At 34.7% G+C, this 26305-nt stretch overlaps 2 protein-coding genes across 2 annotated transcripts; one reads left to right on the plus strand and one right to left on the minus strand.

Annotated features, from left to right (window-relative positions):
* The first annotated feature begins 10544 nt into the window (after positions 1–10544).
* Positions 10545–16828, plus strand: LOC122316344 (putative disease resistance RPP13-like protein 3). Its single transcript, XM_043132873.1, has 4 exons — positions 10545–10605; positions 11106–11863; positions 12005–12653; positions 16542–16828. Exons 1-4 carry the CDS (start codon positions 10545–10547, stop codon positions 16826–16828), a joined length of 1755 nt encoding a protein of 584 aa, XP_042988807.1.
* A 4408-nt stretch (positions 16829–21236) lies between these two features.
* LOC122316345 (putative late blight resistance protein homolog R1B-12) lies at positions 21237–23853 on the minus strand. Its single transcript, XM_043132875.1, is given in 2 exon segments — positions 21237–21724; positions 21727–23853. Coding segments are annotated over 2 exon segments (2409 nt in total). The 3' UTR covers positions 21237–21442.
* Positions 23854–26305: the final 2452 nt, after the last annotated feature.

Raw genomic sequence — 26305 nt, forward strand, 5'->3', positions numbered from 1 at the left:
TAAACAGTTGAAATCTTTATTAGATTCTTCATTCCGCTTGCCAGTTCCCATGAATAAGAATGATATGATATTGTATGAAGAGAATGAGTGTCTCAAAATGAGGTTAAGAATCTCAAGTTTATGTAAAATTATTTAAAAAATATTTCTTTATTTTTATTGACTCTGGTTTATCTTTTAAGAGATATTCATAGCATGCATCATACATATTTCTCTTCTGATCATACATAATCTATCTTCTGGTAAAGGTTTTGTGAAAATATCTGCTAACTGATCGTGTGTGTTTGTGAACTCTAGTACTATATCGCCTTTCTGCACATGATCTCGAAGAAAATGATATCTTATTTCAATATGCTTAGTTCTAGAATGTTGTACTGGGTTTTTTGAAAGATTTATAGCACTTGTATTATCACATTTGATTGGAATGTGATTATACATGAGTTTAAAATCTTCAAGTTGTTGTTTCATGTAAAGAACTTGAGCACAATAATTACCCGTAGTAACATATTTTGTCTCAGCAGTAGATAATGTAACAGAATTTTATTTTTTACTAAACCAGGAAACTAGTGCATGACCTAAGAAATGACATGCTCCACTAGTGCTTTTTTGATCTATTTTACAGCCAGCATAATCTGCATCTGTGTAGCTGATTAGATCTAAAGATGTGTGCTTAAGGTACCATAACCCTAGGTTAATTGTACCACTAAGATATCTAAGAATGCGCTTAACTACAATTAAATGTGATTCTTTTGGAGATGATTGAAAGCGTGCACATAAACACACACTAAACATAATATCTAGTCTACTGGTTGTTAAATATAATAAGTTACCAATCATACCTTGATATATTTTCGAGTCAACTGGCTTACTGGATTCATCTTTATCAAGTTTAGTTGATGGGCTCATTGGTGTTCCAATTTCCTTAGCACCTTCCATCCCAAACTTTTTCAGTAATTCCTTAATATATTTTGATTGATTGATGAATGTCCCACTTTTTGCTTGCTTAATTTGCAATCCGAGAAAGAATGTAAGTTCTCCCATCATGCTCATATCAAGTTCTTTCTGCATAGTCTTAGCAAAAACTTGACACATAGTTTCATTAGTAGCACCAAATATTATATCATCAACATAAATCTGAATCAAAAGAATATCATCATTTTCATATTTAATGAAAAAAGTTGTGTCAATTTTTCATTTTGAAAAACCTTTTTCAATCAAGAAACCACTGAATCTCTCGTTCCAAGCTCTAGGAGCTTGTTTGATTCCATATAATGCTTTTGTGAGTTTGGAAACATGATTTGGGGAAATATAATTTTCAAAACCTGGAGGTTGCTCAATATATACCTCTTCATTTATAAAACCATTTAAGAAAACACTTTTAACATCGATTTGAAAAAATTTGAAATCTTTATAACAAGCATATGCAAGTAGCATTCGAATAACTTCTAATTTTGCGATTGGTGCATATGTCTCATCATAATCGATTCCTTCTTCTTGATTAAAACCTTGGACTACAAGTCAAGCCTTATTTCTAGTAATGATTCCCGACTCATCTTTCTTATTTCTAAAAATCCATTTTGTTCCAATAATAGTATGATTTTTGGGTTTAGGAATAAGTGTCCAAACATCATTTCTTTCAAATTGATTCAACTCTTATTGCATAGCTAGAATCCAAGATTCATCAAGAAGTGTTTCATCAATATTTTTGGGTTCAATCTGAGATAGAAAAGCAGTATGATTGCAAATATTTCTAAGAGATGATCAAGTACTTACACCTCGTGAAGGTTCTCCCAAAATTTGTTCCACTGGATGATCTTTCACAAATTTCCACTGTTTGGTTGTATCTTGTATTAAATTTTGATGATCTTTCCTGATGGTTCCATGTTGAACTTCTTCTATTGTGTTCTCTTTGTTGATATTGGGACTTTTCGTGTTATTTATACCTCATGTTTCTTCATCAATAGATTTCTTGGAGAGTGGAGAATTAGATTCGTCAAATACTACATGCATAGATTCTTGTACAGTTAAAATCTTTTTATTAAATACTCTATAAGCTTTACTATTAGTAGAATACCCGAGAAAAATACCTTTATCAGATTTTGCATCAAACTTACCTAAATTATCTCTGTCATTCAAAATAAAACATTTGCATCCAAATACATGAAAGTAACTAATGTTGGGCTTTTTCTCATTCCAAAGTTCATAGGGGGTTTTATCTAATTTAGATCTCAGCATAACTCTATTTATAACATAACAGGCAGTACTTATTGCTTCGGCCCAAAAATAACTAGGCAAGTTGTTCTCATTGAGCATTATTCTTGCCATCTCTTGAAGAGATCTATTTTTCCTCTCTACTACCCCATTTTGTTGAGGAGTTCGAGGAGCAGAAAAATTATGCATAAAACCATTTTCATCACAAAATGTTTCAATATTTTTATTAACAAACTCTTTTCCCCTATCACTTCGGATACTTGAAATAGTATAGCCCTTTTTATTTTGAATTCTCTTGCATAACTTGGTAAATGCATTATGTGCCTCATCTTTATGAGCAAGAAAGATGACCTAAGTATATCTAGAGAAATCATCAATAATAACAAATGCATAATATTTTCCTCCTAGACTTGCAACTCTATTTGGTCAAAAAAGATCCATGTGTATCAATTGCAATGGTCTAGTAGTGGAAATATGTTTTTTGATTTTAAAAGAAGTTTTTGTTTATTTACCAAATTGGCATGCATCACAAATTTTGTCTCTAAGAAAATTTGTTTTTGATAAACCTCTCACAAGATCATTTTTTGAAAGTTTGGAAATAAGTTCCATGTTGGCATGACCTAATCTTCTATACCATAGCCAACTAGTTTCATTTTGAGCTGAAAAAAATAGCATCTTGTGAGGTAATTTCTTCAAAATCGATTATATAAACATTGTTACTTCTAAAAGCAATAAAACAAATATTACAATCATGATCATTCAAAATAATGCACTTATCCATTTTGAAAGTAATTATAAATTCTTTATCACATAATTGACTTAGACCCAAAAGATTATGTTTTAGACCTTCAACAAGTAGAACATCTTCAATTATGATAGAAGATTCATTACTAATTTTACCTATTCTCACGATCTTTCTTTTCGAGTTATCTCCAAATGTCACGTGTCATTCTTCTTTAGATCTAAAATCAAAAAACTTAGTCTTGTCTCCCGTCATGTGTCTTGAACATCCACTATCTAAAAATTATTTATTTTTGCTTGTGGATGACTTTATGCATACCTATAAAAATAATTAAAATGATTTTTCTTTGTACCCAAGATCTTTGAGTCCTTTATTTATTAGTATTAGAAGAAACAAGATTTTTAGGGACCCATATAGCCCTAATAGTCATTGTATGATTTCTTCTAATAGGACAAACAGGATAATTATGATCATTTCTATTACAGAAATTGTAAATAGCATGTGACATATATGAAGAACTTGAATGATTATAATAATATCGCTTTTTGACAAAATTATTTTTATGAAAAAAATTTTGAATATTGGTTTTTGATGTAGAAGAATTATCAAAGAAATTTTTATAAGGTTTGTATTTTTGTTTTGGCATATATCCCAAGCCTGCCTTGTCAAAAACACATCTTTGACTACCAAGAAGTTTTTCAAAATTTCTTTTTCCATTCGTAAAGTTTTCAACAATATTTTCTAAATCAGTTTTCTTCTTATTTAACTCAAAATTTTCATCTTTTAAAATGATACTTTCTTTTCTTAAAATATCAATTTCGTTTGTTAAAAAAGAATTTTTCCTTTTCAAAGCAGTATACTTGATACTCAATTTTTCAAATTCCTCATATACCTCTTCTAAAATATTTTGTAATTCTTCATATGAAGGATCTTCAATATTATCAAGATTTGTTACCTCAATGTCATCTTTAGCTATAAGATAAAGATTTGCTGATTTTCCATTACTTGCTTCACTATCTGAGCTACTTGAATCATCATCCCATGTAACTTTTATTGCTTTATTGCCCTTGTTTCGATCTTTCTTTAGTAGAGTACAATCTAGCTTGATATGACCAGGCTTATTGCATTTATAAAAAATTAAAGTGTTATGTTTATCTGAATCTTTATTGGAAAACTTTTTGAAGGATTTCCTCGGAGGAGTTTTATTTTTCTTTAAGAACCTTTGAATTCTTCTTGTTATCATCGCAATTTCTTCATCTTTGTCTTCATTTTCCTCATTTTTATCACTTTCACTTTCATGAGGAATAGCTTTAAGTGCCAAGCTTTTTTTTGGTTTTCCTTCTTCTTCTCCTCTTTTCAATATGTACTCATGGGTGATAAGTGACTCGATGAGTTCATTCACTTCGAGTTTCTTGAGGTCTATAGCTTCAAAAATCGCTGTCACTTTTGATTCCCAGCGTTTTGGTAGAGCGTTGAGAATTTTTCTTACTATCTCCACTTTAGAATAAATTTTGTCAAGTGCTGTCAAGCTATTTATGATGTTAGTAAAACGAGTGTGCATACTTGAAATAGATTCATCATCATTCATCTTAAACATTTCATATTCATGAGTAAGAATATAAATTTTTGATTCCTTAACTTGCGAAGTTCTTTCATAAGTAACTTCCAAGTTATCCCAAATTTCTTTTGCCATAGCGCAAGTTATTATTCTATTAAATTCATTTCCATTGAGAGCATTAAATAATAAATTCATAGCAGTTAAATTCAAAGTATAAAGTCTATCGTCTTCACGATCAAATTCTTCTTCTTCTTGACCTTTACTCCATCAACCACTTTTGTTGGAATAGAAGGTCCATTTACAATACATTTCCAGATTTCTCGACCTTAAACCTGAAGAAATATTCTCATTTTAACTTTCCAGAATGAGTAATTATCTCTACAAAAGAGTGGAGGTCGACTGCTAGATTGACCTTCACCCAATGAAACTGCAATGTTAGCCATAAGATCTTAACTCAAAAGATAGTTAATCTTATAACAGAGCTCTTAGCTCTGATACCAATTGTTGCCCAGATGACTAACACAAGAGGGGGGGTGAATTGAGTTGTATTAAAAAAAAAATAATTATAAATCAAATATACAATATAAAATATAAACAAAATATGAAATAACAATAAATATAAAGAGTAAGGGTAAGAGAGAAGAAAACTCAGTATGTTAACGAGATTCGGCTCCACTGTCTACGTCTTCGCCTCAAGCTACCCCTTGAGGATTTCCAAATTCACTATTCAACCTCCTTCAGGTGGAGATAGAAACTTATTACACATTTGAACAATACTGCTATAAAGGATCCGTGTAAAACACCCTCTACAATTGCAATCACCTTACACGTGGTGATTCAACTATTTCCTGTGTAGAACACTTTCTACACGCATAAGGGTTATACACACCCTTTTACTGATACAAGAGTTGATAGTGGGTAGGTTATCAGACAACACTCCTCAATGAGTGGAATAAGAACAATACAGTGCAAACTATATCTCTCAAAATGAATAAGAATTAAGGCTCGATGCTTAGAGAAGAGAGAATGAAAGCTTTAAATGAATGTTGTATGCTCTTTGTGTTGTAAATGTGAAGCTCTCAAATGATCTATTTATAGACATATGAGACTTCATATCCAAATTTAAAAAGATTCATATGTCAAAGACAACATCATTCACTTTTTCAAAAAATTCAAATAAAAGGTTCTTCTTTTTCAATTGTCAAAGACAACATCATTCATTTTTTAAAAACTTCAAACCTAATCTTTTATTTTTGCATATGACAAAAGGAGCACACTTTACTTTTCAAAAAAATTCAAACCTAATCTTTTAATTTTTGCATATGACAAAAAGAGCACACTTTACTTTTCAAATATTTCAAACAAAATCATCTACCTTTTGCATAAGTAAAAAAAAAGTATCAATCACTTTTGAAAATATTCAAATAAAACATGCACATGTGAAAGATGACAATCAATCATCTTTAATATTTTCAAAGTTCAACCCTTTAATCAAGGCATGCACATGTAAAAGATAACAATCAATCATCTTTCAAAATTTTTAAATTTAATTTTCAAAATATTCATACACATGTGGAAAATGTATTTTAATACTTTATGATAAAATATTAATTTTGAGCCTTAATCCTAATTTTGAATTTTTAAGAGATTTACAACATTACTCTATAATTTTAATGTGAACTTATTCCCTTCTTGCTCATGATTGTTTCCTTGATGTGGTTGACTCTATTGTGTAGACAACTTGAGCTTGAGACTTCTTTATTTTTTGAATTTATTTGTTATAATCAAAATTTATGTGTAGATATATAATTATACAAAACTTAAAATTTTAGATTCAACAGTAAGGATTCTAACTCAGGCAGGCAGGCTCCTCCTCGGAATCCCTTCTTGTGGAAGAGTACCTAGCTTTCATCTTTATTAAGAACTGGGAAAAAGTAGGGAGGAGTAAGATTTGCATGCAATACCACTTCTTGTATGCTGGTGGTGATTAATATTCTGCTTCCATTGCTCATATCAGGAAAATCAGATCTTACTTTATTCCACAGTGCAATACTCCAAATGTCGTCTAGAACTAATAGTCTACAAGATACCTTTTCGGCCTCAAGTACATGGCCAGCTTGTTTTGTATTCCCCGTTGAGTTGTGAAGGGTGTCCTTGCCAACTCATTTGCTACTGGCACCTCTTCTAAAATTTCAAGCAACATTTCAGCTCCAACATATTGAGATGCACACACCCATAGACGGCAATCGAAGTGTCTCTGGACGCGATCGTTATTGAAAATTTTCCTTGCAAGAGTGGTCTTGCCTAACCAGGAATAATGCGAGAGAATAAAAAGGAATTTTGAAAAGATTGTGCGAGCCTTCGTAATTATTTTAAAAATATAAATAAATATAAAATTTTTATTAAAAAAATTAATTTTTTAATAATAGATTTTATATTTTTTCAACGCGACTATACGACGTTTGCACATTTTAAGGCCCCGTTTGGTTGTTGAGTTTAGTTGATATGAATTGGATTCTTTATAAATAGTAGTGAGTTTTATAGTGTCGTCTAGAACTAATAATCTACAAGATACCTTTTCGGCCTCAAGTACATGGCCAGCTTGTTTTGTATTCCCCGTTGAGTTGTGAAGGGTGTCCTTGCCAACTCATTTGCTACTTGCACCTCTTCTAAAATTTCAAGCAACAGTTCAGCTCCAACATATTGAGATGCACACACCCATAGACGGCAATCGAAGTGTCTCTGGACGCGATCGTTATTGAAAATTTTCCTTGCAAGAGTGGTCTTGCCTAACCAGGAATAAAGCGAGAGAATAAAAAGGAATTTTGAAAAGATTGTGCGAGCCTCCGTAATTATTTTAAAAATATAAATAAATATAAAATTTTTATAAAAAAAATTAATTTTTTAATAATAGATTTTATATTTTTTCAACGCGACTATACGACGTTTGCACATTTTAAGGCCCCGTTTGGTTGTTGAGTTTAGTTGATATGAATTGGGTTCTTTATAAATAGTAGTGAGTTTTATGGAGTCTATCTAATATGAGTTTAGATATATTTAAATATTAAGATGAGTTTATACGTATTTATGAAAAATTAAAAAAAGTTATGAGTCTTGAATGTAAAGAGATGTTTAGTTGAAAAAAGTTGTGGGTCTCACGTGTAAAAAGGTTTTAAGTTGAGATGAGTTTAATAATTTGAGAGTTTAGTGTTTGGATATTAGACTCTGATTAATTAGACTGAACTGAGTTAATCTCAATTGAGTTTAAGTTCCAAATGGAACTTAGTCATTGATATGGAGATATCATGGAAATTGCCATAAAAGACTTTCTTTTTTCTCTGAATAATGATATACTTACTACCTCCTACTATTTTTTTAATATCATTTTTAACTTTTTATTTTTTTTAATCTTATTATTTACTTAATGGTTAAGAAAGTGATTATTAATGAAGTTATATGTTTTTTTTTTAATGTTAAGGATGTTAAAAAAAAATTTTGAAAAAAAAATTCAAATATATTGAAATAATAAAGAGATAGTAAAAGACTAGTAAGTGTATCCTCATCCTAATCACACTCACATTGTGTTGGTTCCAAAAGCTGAAGCTCCTAGTAGTGTCCATAATTTCAGGCCTATTAGTTTTACCAATGTTTGCAATAAAGTCATCGCAAAAATTCTTATAAATAGATTTAAAGAAATTATGCCAAAATTCATCTCTTCCATGCAATCAGCATTCCTGCCTAGTAGGAAAATTCAAGATAACACCATTATAAGTCAGGAAATCTTTCATTACTTAAAGAAAAAGAAAGGGAGACAAGGCTTAATGGCTATAAAAATTGATGGAGAAGGCCTTGGATTATATGGAATGGAAATTCTTGATAGATGTTTTTAAAGCCTTGGGTTTTCAATAGACTTGGATCCATTAGATCTAAGAGTGCATCTCAACTGTCTCTTACTTTGTTGTTATAAATGGAAAATTTGAGGGGTTCTTTAAACTATCGAGGGGGTTGAGGCAAGGAGACCCACTATCTCATTTTCTCTTTATTCTAAGTAGTGAAGTCCTCTCACGTCTTATTAACAGAGAAGAACACATGGGTAACATTGAAGGTATCAGATTAAGCAGTCAAGGCTTTTATATATCCCACCTTCGTTTTGCAGATGATCTTATTCTCTTCAGCAAGGCCTCTACTCTTAATGCCCAAGCTTTCAAAGTCCGTTTAGATAATTATTCTATTTGGTTTGGCCAAAAAATACACATGGGTAGGTCAACCATCCAATTTAGTGAAAACACAAGTCCTAATTCAATCAGGGAAATTAGGGACATTCTAAACTTTAAACTCTATTCTTCTAGAGCTAAGTATCTTGGACTACCTCTTAATTCTGGAGATCCAATGAAAATCCATTTTAAAGACGTACTGGAAAAAATTCATATGAAGCTTGCAAGTTGGAAAACAAAACTTCTATCCCAGGCCAGCTGCACCACTCTCATTAAAACAGTGGCTAATGCTATTCCTTCCTACACAATGTCCTTTCTTTGGATTCAAAATTCTATGTCAAAGAAAATAGATCAAGCACTTATGAGTTTTTGGTGGGGGTTTGAGGCTAATAAGACCCACAATTTCACTCTAAAAGCCTGGTCTTCCATTTGTAAACCAAAGTCTATGGGTGGTCTTGGTATCAAGAAAACTTCAAATTTCAACAAAGCTTTACTTAGTAAACTTGGTTGGCCTCTCATTAACAATGAAACAAGCCTTTGGAAAACCATTCTCATTGCAAAATGTTTGAAGAGATCCAAGTAGCTTTCTGCCCAATCAAAACCTACCGACTCTAGATTTTGGAAAGGATTAATGAAACAAAATAATTTTATTGCTAATAGTTTCTGTTTCGAGATCAACAATGGTTCCAATATGAGACTATGGTGTGACCCTTGGATTTCCACACTAATCCCTTCATTTCCTGAACCAAAAACTCCAAACATCCCAAAAGATCCATCCATGAAAGTGTTTGAGCTTACTTTGGAAAAACCTAGAAGATGGAATACAATCTTGCTCCAAACTCTTTTCAGCCAAGATAGAGAAAAATTTCATTTACCAATCTTCCATTACTACAACATACCAGATATTTCTTAATGGAAACATCACTCATTTTGTAAATTTTTAGTCAAACCCTCTTATGTGGCTCTCATTCCTCCCTTATCTGATCAGAACATTCATCAAACTGAAAATTTTTGGAAACAACTTTGGTCTTTAAAGATTCAAGAACGCTTAAAACATTTTCTTTGGAGAGTTGCCAATAACATACTTCCTACTAGAGATCTCTTAAGCAATTGTATTCTTCTCATAGATGATCAAAAGCTCTGTCCTATTTGTCAAATCGAAAAAGAAACACTTTCCCATCTATTCTTGAATTGTCCATACTCCATTATAATATGGAGACATTCACCATGGCCTCTGGATATCTCTCAGCTTGCTGCTCAAGGAATCATCAATTGGATAAAAATAATTTTGAACCCTTTTTCTACCATTAATATCCCTCCGGATGATGAGCATAAATTCCAATTGTTTTCCATTATTGCTATGGAAATTCTTTTGTTTATCAGAAATAAATCTATCGGCCAAACTCTCTTTGTTGACCAATTCCTTTCCAAAACATCAAAATGCTTCAAAGAACATGCTCAGGCTTGGGGTTATAAAGAAGTGAGGAAAATTTACAATGGAGACCTCCAGCTATTGAAAACAGATATACCATAACTTTTGATGTAGCTGTTAGAAGAGAGGGGAGCACATCAGCTACTGTCTATAGAAGCCAAGATGGAACTATCTCTTTTGTCATAACTTCAAGCACCAATCTAAACCAAGGAGAGGCAAATGCAGCTTTCATTGGAATTCAAGAGGCCCATGCACAGAAGATGAGGAAAATTCTTATGGCAGGTGATTAATCACTGTCCCTTACAACATTGAAAGATCCAAGAAAGCTACAAATTGGACAATGGAAGGTATTGCTAGAGATACAAGATTCTTACTTAGAGATTTCGAAGCATGGGAAGCAACAAAGATACATCAATCTTAGAATCGATGCGTGCATTCCATTGTGCAATAGGTACATTCCAACAGCATGTTTAGAAATATCCCTATTATAAAAATTCCTCAATGTCTTTTGAATTTTTATAGTGGGAAGGATCCCCCTTAATTATGATGTACTGTTTGTAATATGTAAATATTACTCTGTCTTTAACTTAAACAAAACACTAGTACTGTAGTTTTAAGTTTTTTGGTAATGAAGTCTAGATTTGCAAAGGAAAAGAAAGAAAGAAAGTGTATCCTCATCCTTTTTCTCTAGCCAACCGGAGAGTCATTCTTCTATAGGGCATCTCACAAATGACAAATCTTTCTTTTTGATCGATGCTTTTCTTTTATTTTTCTTTGTTAATACATGTGCCTTCCAAACTGAGTTTCTACTACCATTCCTTCCCTTTCAATATCTTCACCACAGCCTCAACCAATGAAAGGAATTAAGTGAGAGAAAAAAATAAGTTGAAGATTACATGAGCTGAACTTTGTTGGCCCAGGATGAATTCTTGTGCGTATTTGAACAAAAAGAAAAACTCTTTAGTGGAGGGCAGGATGAATTCAATTCGCCTAATAGTGACCTAAAGCTGGCATATGCATTTATCAATGAATGCAGGGGAAAACACAACGAGCATGAATTACTGACAGAGGCAAGGAGGCAATTAAGAGACATTGCCAATGAGGCCGAGGATGTTATGGATGCATTGAAGGTTGAAAACCTGTGGAGGAGGAACTTGGTGTGGAAGATATCCTGCTACCCAATGATGTGTCATGATGCAGCAAAGAAGATAGAGGGCTTCAACCATAAAATCAATAAAATCCTGGACACTGTACAAAGGTATGAAGCGAAAGCTACTCCAGTTGCAGCAGTGGACGTTGCACTAGAAAGACAATATAGGAGGTTCGTTGAGGAAGAAGACGTGGTGGGCTTTGCTATTGACTCTACAAAATTGGAGAAGCAGCTTATGGAAGGGGATTCAAAGCTTGGTTTCATTTCAATCATCGGCATGGGAGGGTTGGGTAAGACCACTCTTGCTTGGAAGATCTACAATACTCTTATCGTCAAGAGTCACTTTGTTTGCCGTCTATGGGTGCATGCATCTTATCAATTCAGAACTAGAGACTTGCTGCTTGAAATGTTAGATCGGTTGGCGACACCAGAGTCTGATGAATCCATGGGGGCACTCGAAGACACTAGGAGGATAAAAAGAAGAAGGATGAATGGAATCGAAGGCATGAGTAAAGAGGAACTGAAAAAAAAAGTTGTTCAAATACTTGGAAGGAAAGAGGTATATAGAGTCATGGACAACGTTTAGACAACCAAAGTTTGGCTTTCCCTGATAACTCCAACGGAAGCAGAATATTGATCACCAGTCATATAAAAAGAGTGGCTTCAGATATAAGCCTTAGTACTCCCCAATTTCCCCCAGTTCTTGATAAAAGATGAAAGTTGGGAACTTTTTAGTAAGAAGTTGTTTCAAGGAGGAAAACTCCCCCCTAAGTTGGAAACTTTGGGAAGACAAATCGCAAAAAGCTGTAATGGCTTACCACTTTCAATTGTGGAATTAGGGGCCAGCCTCACAGCAGTTGAAGAGAAGACACACCGAACATTATCCAAATATATTGGCAATGTGAATTCCTATCTTTATAGGAACACAAGATGCAAGGACATACTGTCCTTGAGCTACACCCTCTTGTCGCAACACTTGAAGTCATGCTTTTTGTACTTTGGAGTATACCCAGAAGAATTTGAGATCCCTATAAGGCAATTGATCCAACTTTGGATAGCCGAGGGATTCATACAACATACTGGCTCTACAAACATAGAGGTTGTTGCCGAAGACTACTTGGTTGAGCTGAATGATCAAAGCTTGATCCAAGTGGCTAGCAGCAGGACAAATGGAAGAGCAAAGACATGTCGTATTCATGCTCTTCTACAATGCATCTCCATTTACGAGGGCAAAGAAGAGAGGTTTCTTGAGGTATTTGGACACGTTAATCTTTTATCTGAGAACAAATCCCGTAGAATTTCCATCCAATGTAGCACTCCTTGTTATATTTCTTCAAATTTCTCTCACGGTACATGTGCCCGCTCTTTGTTGTTCTTTGGCCAAGAGAAATTTGGCGATGACTCCAACAAAATAAAAAATAAAAAAGACCTGCGGCGACCTTGATCCAAACCATTGGAAAATGGGTCCACAAAAATTTCAGCTTGGTTCGGGTGCTTAATTTCGGTCACATAAATATTTACTCCATTCCCTCAAATATAGAAGAATTGATCTATTTGAGGTACTTGAGAATAAAGTCTGATGTTCTCAAAGTAATTCCAGCTTCCATTTGCTGTTGGAATCCCCCCAAGTATGCATGCCCATGCATAGCCACCTCCTCATGTATAGCCACCCACTTACCAAAAATTCATTGTCCATATTAGGACACCCCAATTCTTTGGCAGCAAACATTGACCATAAATTGCTGCAGCGAAAGAAGCTATTGGAAATCTTCCTCTTGGTTAATAATTGTAGATGTTTGTCCCATATGGCTTCTCCTATAAAAGGAGGTCATTTGCTGAAAATTAAAATCATCCTCACTCAGGTGAGCAATCAAGGCAGAGGGCTGAGGGCGGAATATTGGTTCTGAGGAAACCCAGAACAGATGGCCTTTTGAGAGATAGAGAGCTTGTTTATGATTGTTTGTTATTTTGTACAAACATATTGAAAACACTGAGTTTCCACTTAAATATTATCTTTCTATCGTCTTGTGTGATTTTTAGACAGGTTAGAAGCACAACAATTGGTATCAGAACTTTGGTTTCGTGCTGTCCAGAAAAATTAAGTTGATCAAAAGTAACTTTTGATCAACAATGACGTTCCTTGCATCAAGATGAACCTGTTGCCACAAACGGCATAAAAAACGGATGCCAAAGGAGCCTGTACGTGCTCCTAGAAGTCAGAGAGTGCATAGACGGGCCTCAGTCGCATCAGAGGAAGAAGACGAGTGGGAAACACACGCTCACGCACCCCCACTCTTGGTGGGAGGAAGAAGACGCGTGGGGGACACTCTCCCATGTGCCTGCACGCTCTCCCATGTGCCAATTGTAGCATAAGATTGATCTGAACCGTCCAAATGTTACAGATAATTTTTGGTTAGATCTAAACCATTTGGAGTTCGATTTCAACGAACAAATAATGATTTTCAATTATTTGGATCATTTTGGACTCATCCGTATGGTGGAAATGTTGAGATTCTCCATTAATACTTTTGATCTAGACAGTTCAAAATTTAGATCAATTTTGGGCCTGATCTAAGTCATTTGGAGTCCGATTTCAACGATCAAATAGTATTTTTCAACTATTTTGATCATTCCAGACTCATCCGTACGGTGGTAATGTTGAGATTCACCATCGGTACTAATAATCTGAACTGTTCAATTTGAATTCTTAAGGAAATTAGGAATATGGTTTGCTTCGGACGACAACAACTGCAAAGCCGTTGAGGTTTTGGCATAGCTCCACCATTTACCTCATCTTCAAACATTGAAAGTCGTAAATTGTTCAGAAGGTCCCCGTCTTCCGATTTCATTTCCATCCACAATCACCAAGATCACCTTAAGATGTGTACTTAAAAGTCCGCCGCGACATGAGAGTGCTGGGGAAGCTTCCCTGTCTTTATATACTGAAACTACAGAGTTGCTTGCTTTCTAGCAAGCTTACATTCTTTGCAGACTCGTTCCCTTGTCTGGAAGTTCTTAAATTGGAAAAATTGAATATTAAGATATGGAAGCAGAGGAGACGTACAATGCCATCCCTCAAGCATTTGGTCATCAAACGTTGCACCGACTTGAACATGCTCCCCTCGTGACTATGGAGTTCGAATGCCATGCAAGATGTGGAGGTGTTATGGAGCAACTTGGAATTCGTAACCTTTCTTCAGGAATCGCAGAGGAATCTTGGGTTTAATCTGCACATATGTCCTCCTCCGGATGACGAATTTTATCAAAGAAGGGCCGTATAATGGTGGCTTTATCTGGAGAGCCAGAGTTCAGGTACGCTTCATCTTTATTTCAAATTTGACTTCCAGTTAAATGTTCTTGCTTTTATCTTTTCCACAAAAAACAAGATGACAGACAACTTCCGTGGAATTGGACAATGGTGTTCCTTTCAATTGCTGCTGCAACTTTCTTACCTGCAAGGGTTTGGAGAGGAAGAAAAGGTTATTGTTTCCTCTGGGTTGCTTTCTTTTGATTATTGTGAAATGATTTGGTTTGAATCGGCTTGTATGTCCTCATTAAGATTTCTTATTTGTCTAAAAACATTATGCAAGACTTACGTGTTGTTGTTGGTTTTTTTTTTTTTTTTAATGACTTTTCTTTTCAAAGAGGTTATTACCGTTGTTTTTCTTCCATTAACTTTGGCTTTTTAACATTGACTGCTTTTATTGGCTTGCGGTTATAAAAAGCATCCTCATTTACTATTCATTTTATTTGTCTTTTATTCAATTGCTTAGCCGAGCATTTTGAAAAATCTACGGTTATAAACTCTTAAGTTATTTGACGTTATGAGATTTATTGCTTAAACGTTATTGCCTTTGTTCTCTTGAATTGCCAGTGGCCGGATCTCTTGGTATTAACGTCTATCTTCCTTTAAAAAGTAAATAGAGGTTCGCGTCCAGCGTAGAGTTTTTAAATTAAGAGTCTTGTTATTTCTTTTTTGACGAAAAAACAGTGTTTTGTTCATTTTGGATAAAAGAGAAAGGTATATAAATTAATTGTATATATATTTTTGAGAGATTTTTGATGTGTTTTTTGAGTGGAGTTTTGGGCTTAACCATTTATGCAAAGTTGGTTTAGGCTATACGATAATGAATTGGGCTCTTGTATTCTGGAGAAATCAAGTCAAGAGCAGTTTTACTGTACCGGTTAAATTGAGACTTTCTACACCGCATATGGCTTGAATCTCCTTAAAGAAAGCGAGATTTCAATGTCTCAGTCCAAACTGATTTCATTTCAATTTTAACTTTATTGTAATTTTCATTACATTATTGTATAATTTTACCAGCAATTGAAAAATCCACGAAAAGCATTGGAGATTTTAACAAGCTATTTCGTTTCAAATGAGCCTATTTTAAGAGATGGAAGTGCAAAGTGCTCTTCTATCTAAGCCTTCTCAATGTCTCTTATGTTCTTACTGCAAAGAATCCTAAAAAAATCACTACTGAGAACATGACTGAAGCACAAGTGAAAGCTCATGAAGAAAATATTAAAAAATATACCAAAGATGAGTATAATTGTCGATGCTATTTACTACAATACTACTTACACTTCTGCAAAGAAAATTTGGAAAGCTTTACAGAGTAAATATGATACAGAAGAAGCCGGAGTGAAAAAATATGCGCCGAGTCGCTTCTTTCGATATCAAATGATTGATGGAAAGTTCGTCGCGAAGCAAGTCTAAGATTTTCAAATAGTTGTAGCAGAAGTTAGATCCGAATGCATGAAGATTGGAGACAATCTAATTGTTTGTGGTATCATCGATAAGCTACCACCTTTGTGGAGAGAGTTTCAAAAGTCGATGCATCATAAACAAAAGGAGATTTCATTGGAGACCTTAATCACGCATATTCGCCTAAAAGAGGAAGCTAGAGGTCAAGATGCTTTGGTATTTCAAAATGGTAATGAGGATTCCATGACAAAGGTAAATTTAATTTATGAAAATAATAGTTTGCCCAAAGGTCAAAATACAAGAAATAGTTATTTGAAGCCGCAAAGAAAATATTTCAAAACATTTAGTAGACCTCACAAAAAAGGGTTTCAAAGTCAAAATGATAAAAACCAAGGACCCTCTTCACAAAATCAAGCTTGTTTTGTTTGTGGTAAAAGTGGGCACTTTGCTCGAATTTGTAAGTTTTGGAAGTGAGAAAATAATCCTCAAGTTAATGTAACTGAGGAACCTTTTGTAGCTATGATTACAGACATTAACGTGGTTGAATTCGTTGAGGGGTGGTTGGCAGATTCTGGTGCCAATAGGCATGTCTGTTATGATAAAGATTGGTTCAAAAATTTTATTCCATTTGAAGAAGAGAAAAATATTATGCTTGGAGATTCAAGTAAAACCAAAGTTATTGGGAGTGGTGAGATTGAGCTGAAATTTACCTCTGGGCGTATATTGATGCCCAAAGATGCTCAAAGATGTACTCTATACATAGTCTATGAGAAAGAATTTGACGTCAAGTTTTTTATTCAACAAAGCGAGCTTTAAACAAACTATGGAATCTGATCAATATGTAATTACAAAAAATGGAATTTTTGTGGATAAGAGCTATGTTTGTGATGGAATGTTTAAATTGAGTATTGAGAATAAAGTATAGAATGTTTCTCTTTATATACATTGTTCTTTAATTATTTTTGGGCTGCATGCTTATGTCGTATCAATAATAGATATGTTGCAATGACTAGTTTTTGATTAATTCTCAAATTTGACAAAAATCATTTGTGTAATATTAAAGAATGTAATCATGATTGTAGAGATTTGACAAAGGTTATTCGATGCTCGCATTTCACTCTTAAATTTTTAATGGAACATTTTTTAGTGAGATGTTTTTCTTTTTATGAAAAAGAAAATTTATTTTTAAATCCAAAAATTAGTGGGGGTCCAGATTTTTAGAAAATATTTTTTTCAGGAGGTTTGGCTGGAAGGTCTTTCTTCAGGTTTATTTTCTTTAAACTTTTTGGAATAAAGCCGGGTGTTATTATCTTTTTGGTGTTAAGTATACGTTCAATGCATTTAGATGCACGGGAAAATAAAATTTCAAATGGTTTTTTATTTACGTCGGATACGTCTATTATATTTGTTGCCGTTTGATTTGTTTAGAACGTACATTGTATTAATTTTTGGACTGCTTGTACTGTTTTATTATTTCTTAAACCGTTTTAGAATTTAAGTGTACTTTATTGCATGCTCTAGCTGCCGTATTGTTTGCAAATTCAACTATGAAACTTGAGCTGCTTTGGCTTCAATAAAGAAGTAAATTGGTTGAAAGATTTCTTACATGGGATTTTCTTGTGGGAAAATCAACTTCACTCATATTAATACATTGTGATTGTATTGCTACAATTAATAGAGTATAAAACCATTATGATAACGAAAAATCCAAATCCTTTAGAAGAAAAATACTTATAGCACTGTGAGATTTTATTTAATTGATGAAGTTATTAACGTGAATTATATTAAGTTATGTGATAATCTTGCAGATCCACTAACTAAGACATTGACAAGATAATGAGTCTGGAATATATCGAGGGGAATGAGATTAAAACCCATAATTCAAGAGCCATGTATGAGGATACCCAACCTAGCGACTAAAGATCTTGAGAACTGGATTCAATGAAAAAACGAATCATATGATAGTCGTAAGAAATGCACTATTTATTTTATTTCTCATTCCTATGATGTGAGTGTATTTATCCTTTAAGGTTGCGGAGGATGAGTTTTTGGAAAAACTCTTAATAAAATCATGTAGCTCTTATGAGTAGGGTGTAAGAATTACAGGAGCACTATTGACAGATTTCACCTATGTGAGTGTGGGAGTGGGACCACTCTCTATGAGAATTGGGTTTATTATCAAATACACTCATGAAACCGGGATTAGCACAATGTCGAAATGTGCTGGCTAATAAAGCTCATGTTAACACCTGGGTTATTATGTGTAAATAATAATTCTTTATTTTCTTTAAGTAGTTATAGTTCAAGTCTGAGACCACTACTGACTCTGGAATAAAGGTTGTTATTTTACTAAGTAAGGGTTTAATGCAGAGCACATATTCATGATGCATAATGATCATTATTTGTCTGGAAGTATCTTTTTTATTTATATTATTTTTTTATTATTAAAAAATAGTGGGGGAATATTGGTTTTTTTTTAATAAATAGGTTTTTTTTTTTTTTTTTTTAATAACTTTTCTTTTCAAAGAGGTTAATAACTTTTAACATTGACAGCTTTTATTGGCTTGCGGTTATAACAGGCATCCTCATTTACTATTCATTTTATTTGTTTTTTATTCAATTGCTTAGCTGAGCCTTTTGTAAAATCTACAGTTACAAACTCTTAAATTATTAGATGTTAGATTTATTGCTTAAACGTTATTGCATTTATTCTCTTGAATTGCCAGTGGCCGGATCTCTTGGTATTAACGTCTATCTTCCTTTTAAGAAGTAAATAGAGGTTGGCGTCCAGCGTTGAGTTTTTAAATTAAGAGTAATGTTATTTCTTTTTTGACAAAAAAATAGTGTGTTTTTTATTTTGGATAAAAGAGAAAGGTATATAAATTGTATATATATTTTTGAGAGATTTTTTAGATAATAGAAAAGTGTTCTTTGAGTAGAGTTTTATGCTCAACTATTTGTGTAGAGTTGGTTCGGGTTATACGACGATCAGTTGAGCTGTTGTATCCTAGAGGAGTTAAGTCAAGAGAAGTTTTGTTGCATCGATTAAATTGAGACTTTATACATTGTAGAGGATTTGAATCTCTCTAAAGAAAATGAGATTTCTATGCCTCAGTCTAAACTAGCTTCATTTCAATTTTAACTTTATTGTAGTTTTTATTACATTATTGTGTAATTTTACCAATAGTTATATATATCATTTTCCTACTCTTTATACTCTTGTAGGTTTCATCACTTCGAATTTGGTTGTTTAGATCATTTTTGGGACGTAACTTATGTTTCGATTACTTTTAAATATAAATTTTCAACTATTTTTATCAAATTTATTCAAATTTTAAAAGTTCTTTTCAAATTCACTCTTGAGATTTTCCTGCTGCATCCTTGCACCACTTCTCTAGATGTCTTTCTATGAGCGTCTCTACCTTTGCCAAGCACTTGTGCTTCGTGTTCGAGTCAAAAAACCTCGACCTGTCCTCAAAATTTCTACCATTACTACTGTTGTTAGCACCACCACTCTTTAGAACGATGGGGCGAAGAAGAAGAACTCGTCTAAACTATCAAATTCTTCAACTTTTTCTTTACCATTTATTTATAAAAGGGTTTTTCGTGTTCATCTCTCTCTCAACCGACTCAATAAAGACTATCCATTGAGGTAGTCCCTTGCGGTTACTATTTATTTATAAAAGTTTTTCGTGTTCACGGCGACGTGGCCTGATGGTTTTTTCTGGACGACGGAGCTTGGTGGCCGATGGAACTTTTGACACCATTATTCGGCGGTGCTAGAATTTTTTTATATTTTGTAAAATTATTGACGTGGTGTCATTTTATTGGGGGTTGTTAAAGTCACAAAAATAGACGGACTGTTTTGAAGGAGTTTTGAATTGAAAATGAAGTAACGAAAAATTTTAATAATTGTGAGAATTTTAAAAGTTTTCATTCTTGCAAACATGACCTTATTGTGACAAAAGTCTTTCTTTTTAAATCAGAGCACCAAACGAGTCTTTTCTTCTTCTCAGTGCCCCACGAGCCTTTTTCTTTCTGAATGCATTTTTCTTTTTTATTTGAATACTTGTTCCTTCTAAACTGTCTTTGTTTCTATTTACCGCCATCTCAACCAAGAAAACGAATAAAAGGAAAAAAGAAAAAAGAAGAAGCAAAGGTTACACAATCTGAGCAGTGTGGATCCGGGAGCAGAAGTGGGAGTTGGGAATAAGAAAGAATGGCGGGAGAGTCTTTGACTCTTTGTACTTTGCTGCTAGAGAAATTGTCGTGGGTACTTGAACAAAAAGAATACTTCTATCTCGTAGGGCATTATATATTCGAATCACTTCATAGTGGTTTGGATCAAAGCTACCATATGTATCTTATAACTTTGATTTTGGTTGTTATAAGATCATTTTTGGGAATGTAATTCATGTTGGGGGTTATTTTTTATATAATAAATTCTGAACTTTTTAGGCTATTTTATCAAACGAATTTCTCCAAATTTTAACAATTGTTTTCAAATTCATGATTGAGATTTCGTCTCATCATCATTATTTATCATTTTAGAATTTAGATATTCATCGTATCAATTAATTTAAATTATAAATATTGATGGAATTTCTTGTGACTAAAGTATTTCTATTCGAGAATTGGCATAGGAGACTTAAAAACGTAATTAAGCCTTGTTGCCGACTACAAATCAGTAACACGAGTTAGAAAAAACGAACATTTTATTTTAAATAGTCTGGCCAATGGCACGCGACCATTTATTAAAGCACAAATTCGTTAAGAAGAAATCATTAGAAAATAAGCAAACAAAACCGAACGACAAGGAAGCCACAATTTATGTACAGGACGAAGTTACCGCCAGTGGCCCAGTTATCATAAAAGTCAGCCTCTAGAGGTGGATCGATTATCAGCTTACGAAACCACGCCAGTTTCAGCGTCATTGCGGCTCTCAAGTTGCTCTCTAACACCTCCACTTCTTGCAAGAGCGGAGAAAAGTATCGTACCAGAGGGAGCGTAGTCAACTCATAGCATCGATCGATAACCAAATGCCTTAGGTTCTGCATTGCATCACTCCCCTGTTTCCACTCTTTAATCCTCAAATTTTCCAATCTAAGAAATATGAGTGCTGGAAACATATTTCCAAAGATGTAGAGCTGACTAGAAAGCAAGCAGCTTTGTAATTTCAGAATCTCAAGATTGACGAGATTTCCCAGAACTTTCATGCAAGCACACTTGTCGCAAGGTTATCTTTGTGATTGTCTCTGGAAATGAATTCGGCAGACTAAGAATCTCTGAACAATTTATAATTTTCAACTTTCCAAGGCGGTGTAAATGTTGGACGCTGGCCAAAGCATGTCCTGCTTCGCTGTTGCTCTCGTTTGATGCAAACCATATTCCTAATTTCCTTACATTAGGGAGCTTAGCCTCGACAATGGGTCAAGCAGTTTGTGCGTCAAGTGATACGGTGGAGAGGACTTGGAGATTTGAAAGAGCTTTAATTTCTGTGTCCGACTGGTTCGGTAAACTCACTGGCCCAGACATATAGAGATTCCTTAAATGTCGCAGCTTCCATATCCCGTTTGGCAAACAATTAAAAAAAGTACCTCTCAGATCGAGCGTTTCTAGGTTCGTAAGGTTGCCAATGGAAGCTGGAAGAACTTTCAGTGCATCTGACTGCACACGTAAGTACCTCAAATGGATCAATCGTTTGATCCACGTGGGAATGGAGTAGACATATAGATTGCCGAAGTTAAGCACCCGTAGCAAGTTGAAGTTTTCCTGGACCCATTTCCAGTGGTTTCGATCAAAGCTACCATATGTATCTTCTTCGAAGAACAACAAAGAACGAGCAATTGAGGGGCCGGGGGTGTTTGAAGACATGTATAGATCAAGAGTGCTACCCTGAATGGAAAGCCTGCGAGAATTTTTCCATGATGAAGATTGACATTTCTAGGTACGTCAAAAAACTTCTCTTCCGCACCCTTTGATATGCAGAGGTCTCGCAGAAGGTCGTGGACGTGACATGTCTTCGCACCTCCATCTGACCTCCTCTCAACCACTTGGATCAAGTTTCGGTGAATGAGCTCCTTCAAGTACTTTTCAGCAACGTACTCAATGTCTTCATTGCCACCACAATTTATGAGTCCCTCTGCTATCCATAATTGGATCAGTTGCCTTGCAGGGATTTCAAAGTCTTTCGGGTACGCACCTAAATACATAAAGCATGATTTCAAGTTTCGCGGCAGGTGGGTGTAGCTTATGTCCAGAATGTCATCACGTAATGTTGTAGCCTGAGCGTGGTACCAATTTACATCGGCAATCACTTTTGACCATATTCGATCAGTCTTCCCTTTTAAAACGCCACATAATACCAAAATTGAAAGTGGTATGCCAAGACCTTGTGCTATTTGTCTCCCTTGATCAATTGGGAATTGTGAAAGATATCTTTTTGGCAATTCCATCTCCTGAACGAGTTTCCGGCTTTCACTTTCGTTAATGAATGGAAGAGAGTAGGGGCGATTAAGAGTTGTATGTGAAGTAACTTCTTGTATGGGGCTAGTGATTAATATCCTACTTCCATTAAAGTCATCAGGAAAAGCAGATCTTATCTCATCCCAGATTTCAGTTATCCAAACGTCATCCATGACTATTAGGTACCTCTTCCCTCGCAAGTATTCCAACAGCTTCTTCTTTAATTCATCCCTACTCATGTCTTCGAGGCTCCTTATCAAGTCATCTGATTTTGGCATCTGACACTTTCGAATTTGCAGCAACAACTCCCTGGTTCTGAAATTTTGAGATACACTCATCCATACTCTACAATTAAAGCGGCTCTTGATTGCATCATTATTATAGATCTCTCTGGCTAGGGTGGTCTTCCCCAGCCCACGCATACCCGTGATTGAAATCACATCAAATTTTGAATTCCCTTCAATAAGCTGCTTTAGTAGGGTTGCCCTCATGTTGGTGTGCAGATGTTCAGGGACGAAACTCTGCAGATATTCAGAGACCAAACTACTCCTCGTAGCTTTGCTTTTTCCTTCACTAGTTTTAGCCCTTTCAGTTGCGTCCTTGGATCTGAATAGTTTTCGCACAAGTTCATGAATAATACATGTCGTTGCATCTCCATCTGACCTCCTACTAACCACTTGGATCAAGCTTCGATCTACGAGCTCCTTGAAGTAGTCTTTAGCAACATCCCTCGTGTTTCTTTCTCCACTGCGCTCTATGAGTCCCAGACTGATCCATTCTTGAATTAGAAATTCCACGGGGATTTCAAGACCACCCTCGTATTTTTTTAAATGCAAAAGGCATGGCTTCAGGTGCAGGGGCAGGTGGGTATAGCTCAAGTTCGTAGCCCATGGTTTTTCCCCCTCCCATGCATTATCCTTAAGAGACGAATGTATTTCAGCAAGCACTTCCAACCATGCTTCGTATGTCTTCTCTGTGTTTGCCAAACAGCTCCCTAATAACACAATTGAAAAGGGTAAGCCCCGACAATATTCTATCATTTGTTTGGCTAGAGTTTCCAAGACAGGAGGACATTCTTCTCCTCGGAACACCTTCTGATGGAAGAGCTCCCAGCTTTCTTCTTCATTAAGTAATGGAAGATTGTACCGAGCAGACCAAAGTGGACGCTCATTGGCTATCGAGTTGGTTGTGATTAATATTCTGCTTCCGTTCCAGTTATCAGGAAAAGCAGATCTTATCTTCTCCCAGAGTTCAAGACTTCCGTCGCCGTCCAGGACTACAAGATACCTCTTCTCTAGCAAGCATGTATACAGCTTCTCAAGTAATTTCTTTGGGGTCTTGTTGAGTGTCCTTCCCAACTCAAGGGTTATTGGCATCTCTTCTAAAATATTAAGCAACACGTTTTTGGTTGCTGAAGATCGAGATACCGGCACCCATACACGGCATTTAAATTTTAAAATGTGTCTTGATGCAGCCACTATTATATAACGAGGAATGTTACGTACAATCATTTTTACGTATATTTTGTGCACTTCACTGATATGATTGGTTAGATTAATTTTTTTTTAATATCCAATCAATCATATCACTGGAGTGCACAAAAAAGTGCACAAAAATAACTGCACATAAAATTTTTGTTATACAATTTCCTGGCAACTGTGGTCTTGCCTAACCCACTCTAGCCCACGATTGGAATCACATCAAGGTTTGGGATCCCCATAGTAAGCCAGTCAGCCAATGCAGCAAAGTGTTTAACGAAGCCCACCGCGTCATCTTCCTCGACGTCTCTTTTCGCCTCTGACGTGTCTCCTCCACCGTCGGATCTACATGACTTGCTGCACCTCCTTCGATCCCGAACTTTTCTATATTTGTGGCCATTTCTTCGATCGCTACTTTGATGCCTTTTATCTTCTTTACAACATCGTCGAGCACTTTTGCTTTGCTGACGACTTCTATCTGCCTCCGTTTAGCTGTCGCACCTTTGAGAATCAGCATGTCGATAGCATCCTCAACATTGAAAACAATGTCTCTGATTTGCCTGCGATACTGCTCCACTCTTTTATGCTCGTCCCGTTTCTTGTCAAAGTACTCGACGCAGTTGTGCATCATCCAAGAGAGCTCGGTGCGGATTGATTCTGCCTGAACCTCCACCCCACGATAGAAATGTGGTTCTTCATCAATCAGACGCGACAGGCGATGTAAGAGGAAAGTAACAGCACAGTAGGCCATATTTGCTTATCTTCTCTCCCTTAGAAACTCCTAAAATTTTGTTCCTCTCTTTAATAAGGAGTGATGAGGGAATGGGAAAGGGATGCTAGAAACAATCTACAAAGTTCCTGAAGACAACTGAATTTAGCAATAATTTCCCGGATTCTTTCATTTTCTTAGCTAGGGTGGTTCGGTGGATAGAGAAACATGATAAAAGAAAATTTGACCTTTCGTATTTATAAATCTCAAGTCATCCCAAAATAGGGCTGAGCAAAAATTTGAAAATCCGACTCCGACTCCAACTCCGTTCCGACTCCGCTCCGGCTCCGACAAGTCGGAGTCGGAGTTGGAGGATTTTTCCGGTGGGAAGTCGGAGTCGGAGTCCAGGCGGATCCGACTCCGACTCCGCTCCGATCCGACTCCGATACTCCGACTCCGACTCCGCCTTCGATTCCGACTCCGACTTCCCACAGACTCCGACTCCGACTCCGCTAATGTATATATTTTATAAATAATATATGTGTTTTTCTATATATTAATCATATAAATATAAATATAATAACAAGTAATATTAATGTATAAATACTAAAATGCTTAATAACATGTAACATTATAATACTAATGTATAATATAACATATAACACTAATATATAAGTAATAAATTTATAATAGCATTTAATACTAATGTATAAAAATTAAAATTGATTATATAGATTTTATATAACTATATCTTATATATTAACATCATTAGTTAAATTCAATAATATACTAGTAATTCACACTAGTTATTAGTTATAAACTTATAGTAAATAAGTTAATAAATATTAATAATTTACTATATACTAATAGACTAATAGTATTAGACTATTAGTATATAGTAAATTACTAATATATATAATAGTATACTATTAGTTATATATATTAAATTAATATCTTTAAGTTATTATCTATTAGTACTATACTACTAGTGTAACTAGTGTTATCACATATTATTAATTACTAGTTACTAGACTATAGTAAATAAGTTAATAATTATTACTAATTTACTATATATTAATAGACTAATAGTATTAGTATTAGTATTAGTGTATTACTAATATATTATATATATATATATATATATAATAGTATACTATTAGTTAATATATATTAAATTGATATCATTAAGTTATTATCTATTAGTACTAGTGTAACTAGTGTTATTACATATTATTAGTTACTAGTTAGTAGTTATTACATCTAGGCTATCTAGTTATTTTTTTTTGATGGAAATATGCTTCATAGCATTCATTCATAAACGAAGTTACAACTGTGACTTATCAATACAGGAGAACCAGACTATAAGTCAACTAACGCAACTGCTCAGGAACTTCCCCGCCAACAAATTTCTTTGTGACGGACATTGTCTTAACTTCTACACCTTCTCTCATGACTGCAGTCAAAAGAGAAAGCGCTATGTCAAACCAGAGCTAACACAACCTTTCTTCCGAAGAAGAGAAGTACCCACACGCTCCATCCTCCCAAGGAGGAGGAGTACAACCACACTCTCTCCTCCCAAGGAGGAAGAGTACTTACACCCACCTTCCTCCAAAAGAGGAGTAGGACAAACACTCATATTCC

The sequence above is a fragment of the Carya illinoinensis genome, chromosome 7 (genome assembly GCF_018687715.1).
Source record: "Carya illinoinensis cultivar Pawnee chromosome 7, C.illinoinensisPawnee_v1, whole genome shotgun sequence".
In the NCBI taxonomy this organism is placed as follows: domain Eukaryota; kingdom Viridiplantae; phylum Streptophyta; class Magnoliopsida; order Fagales; family Juglandaceae; genus Carya; species Carya illinoinensis.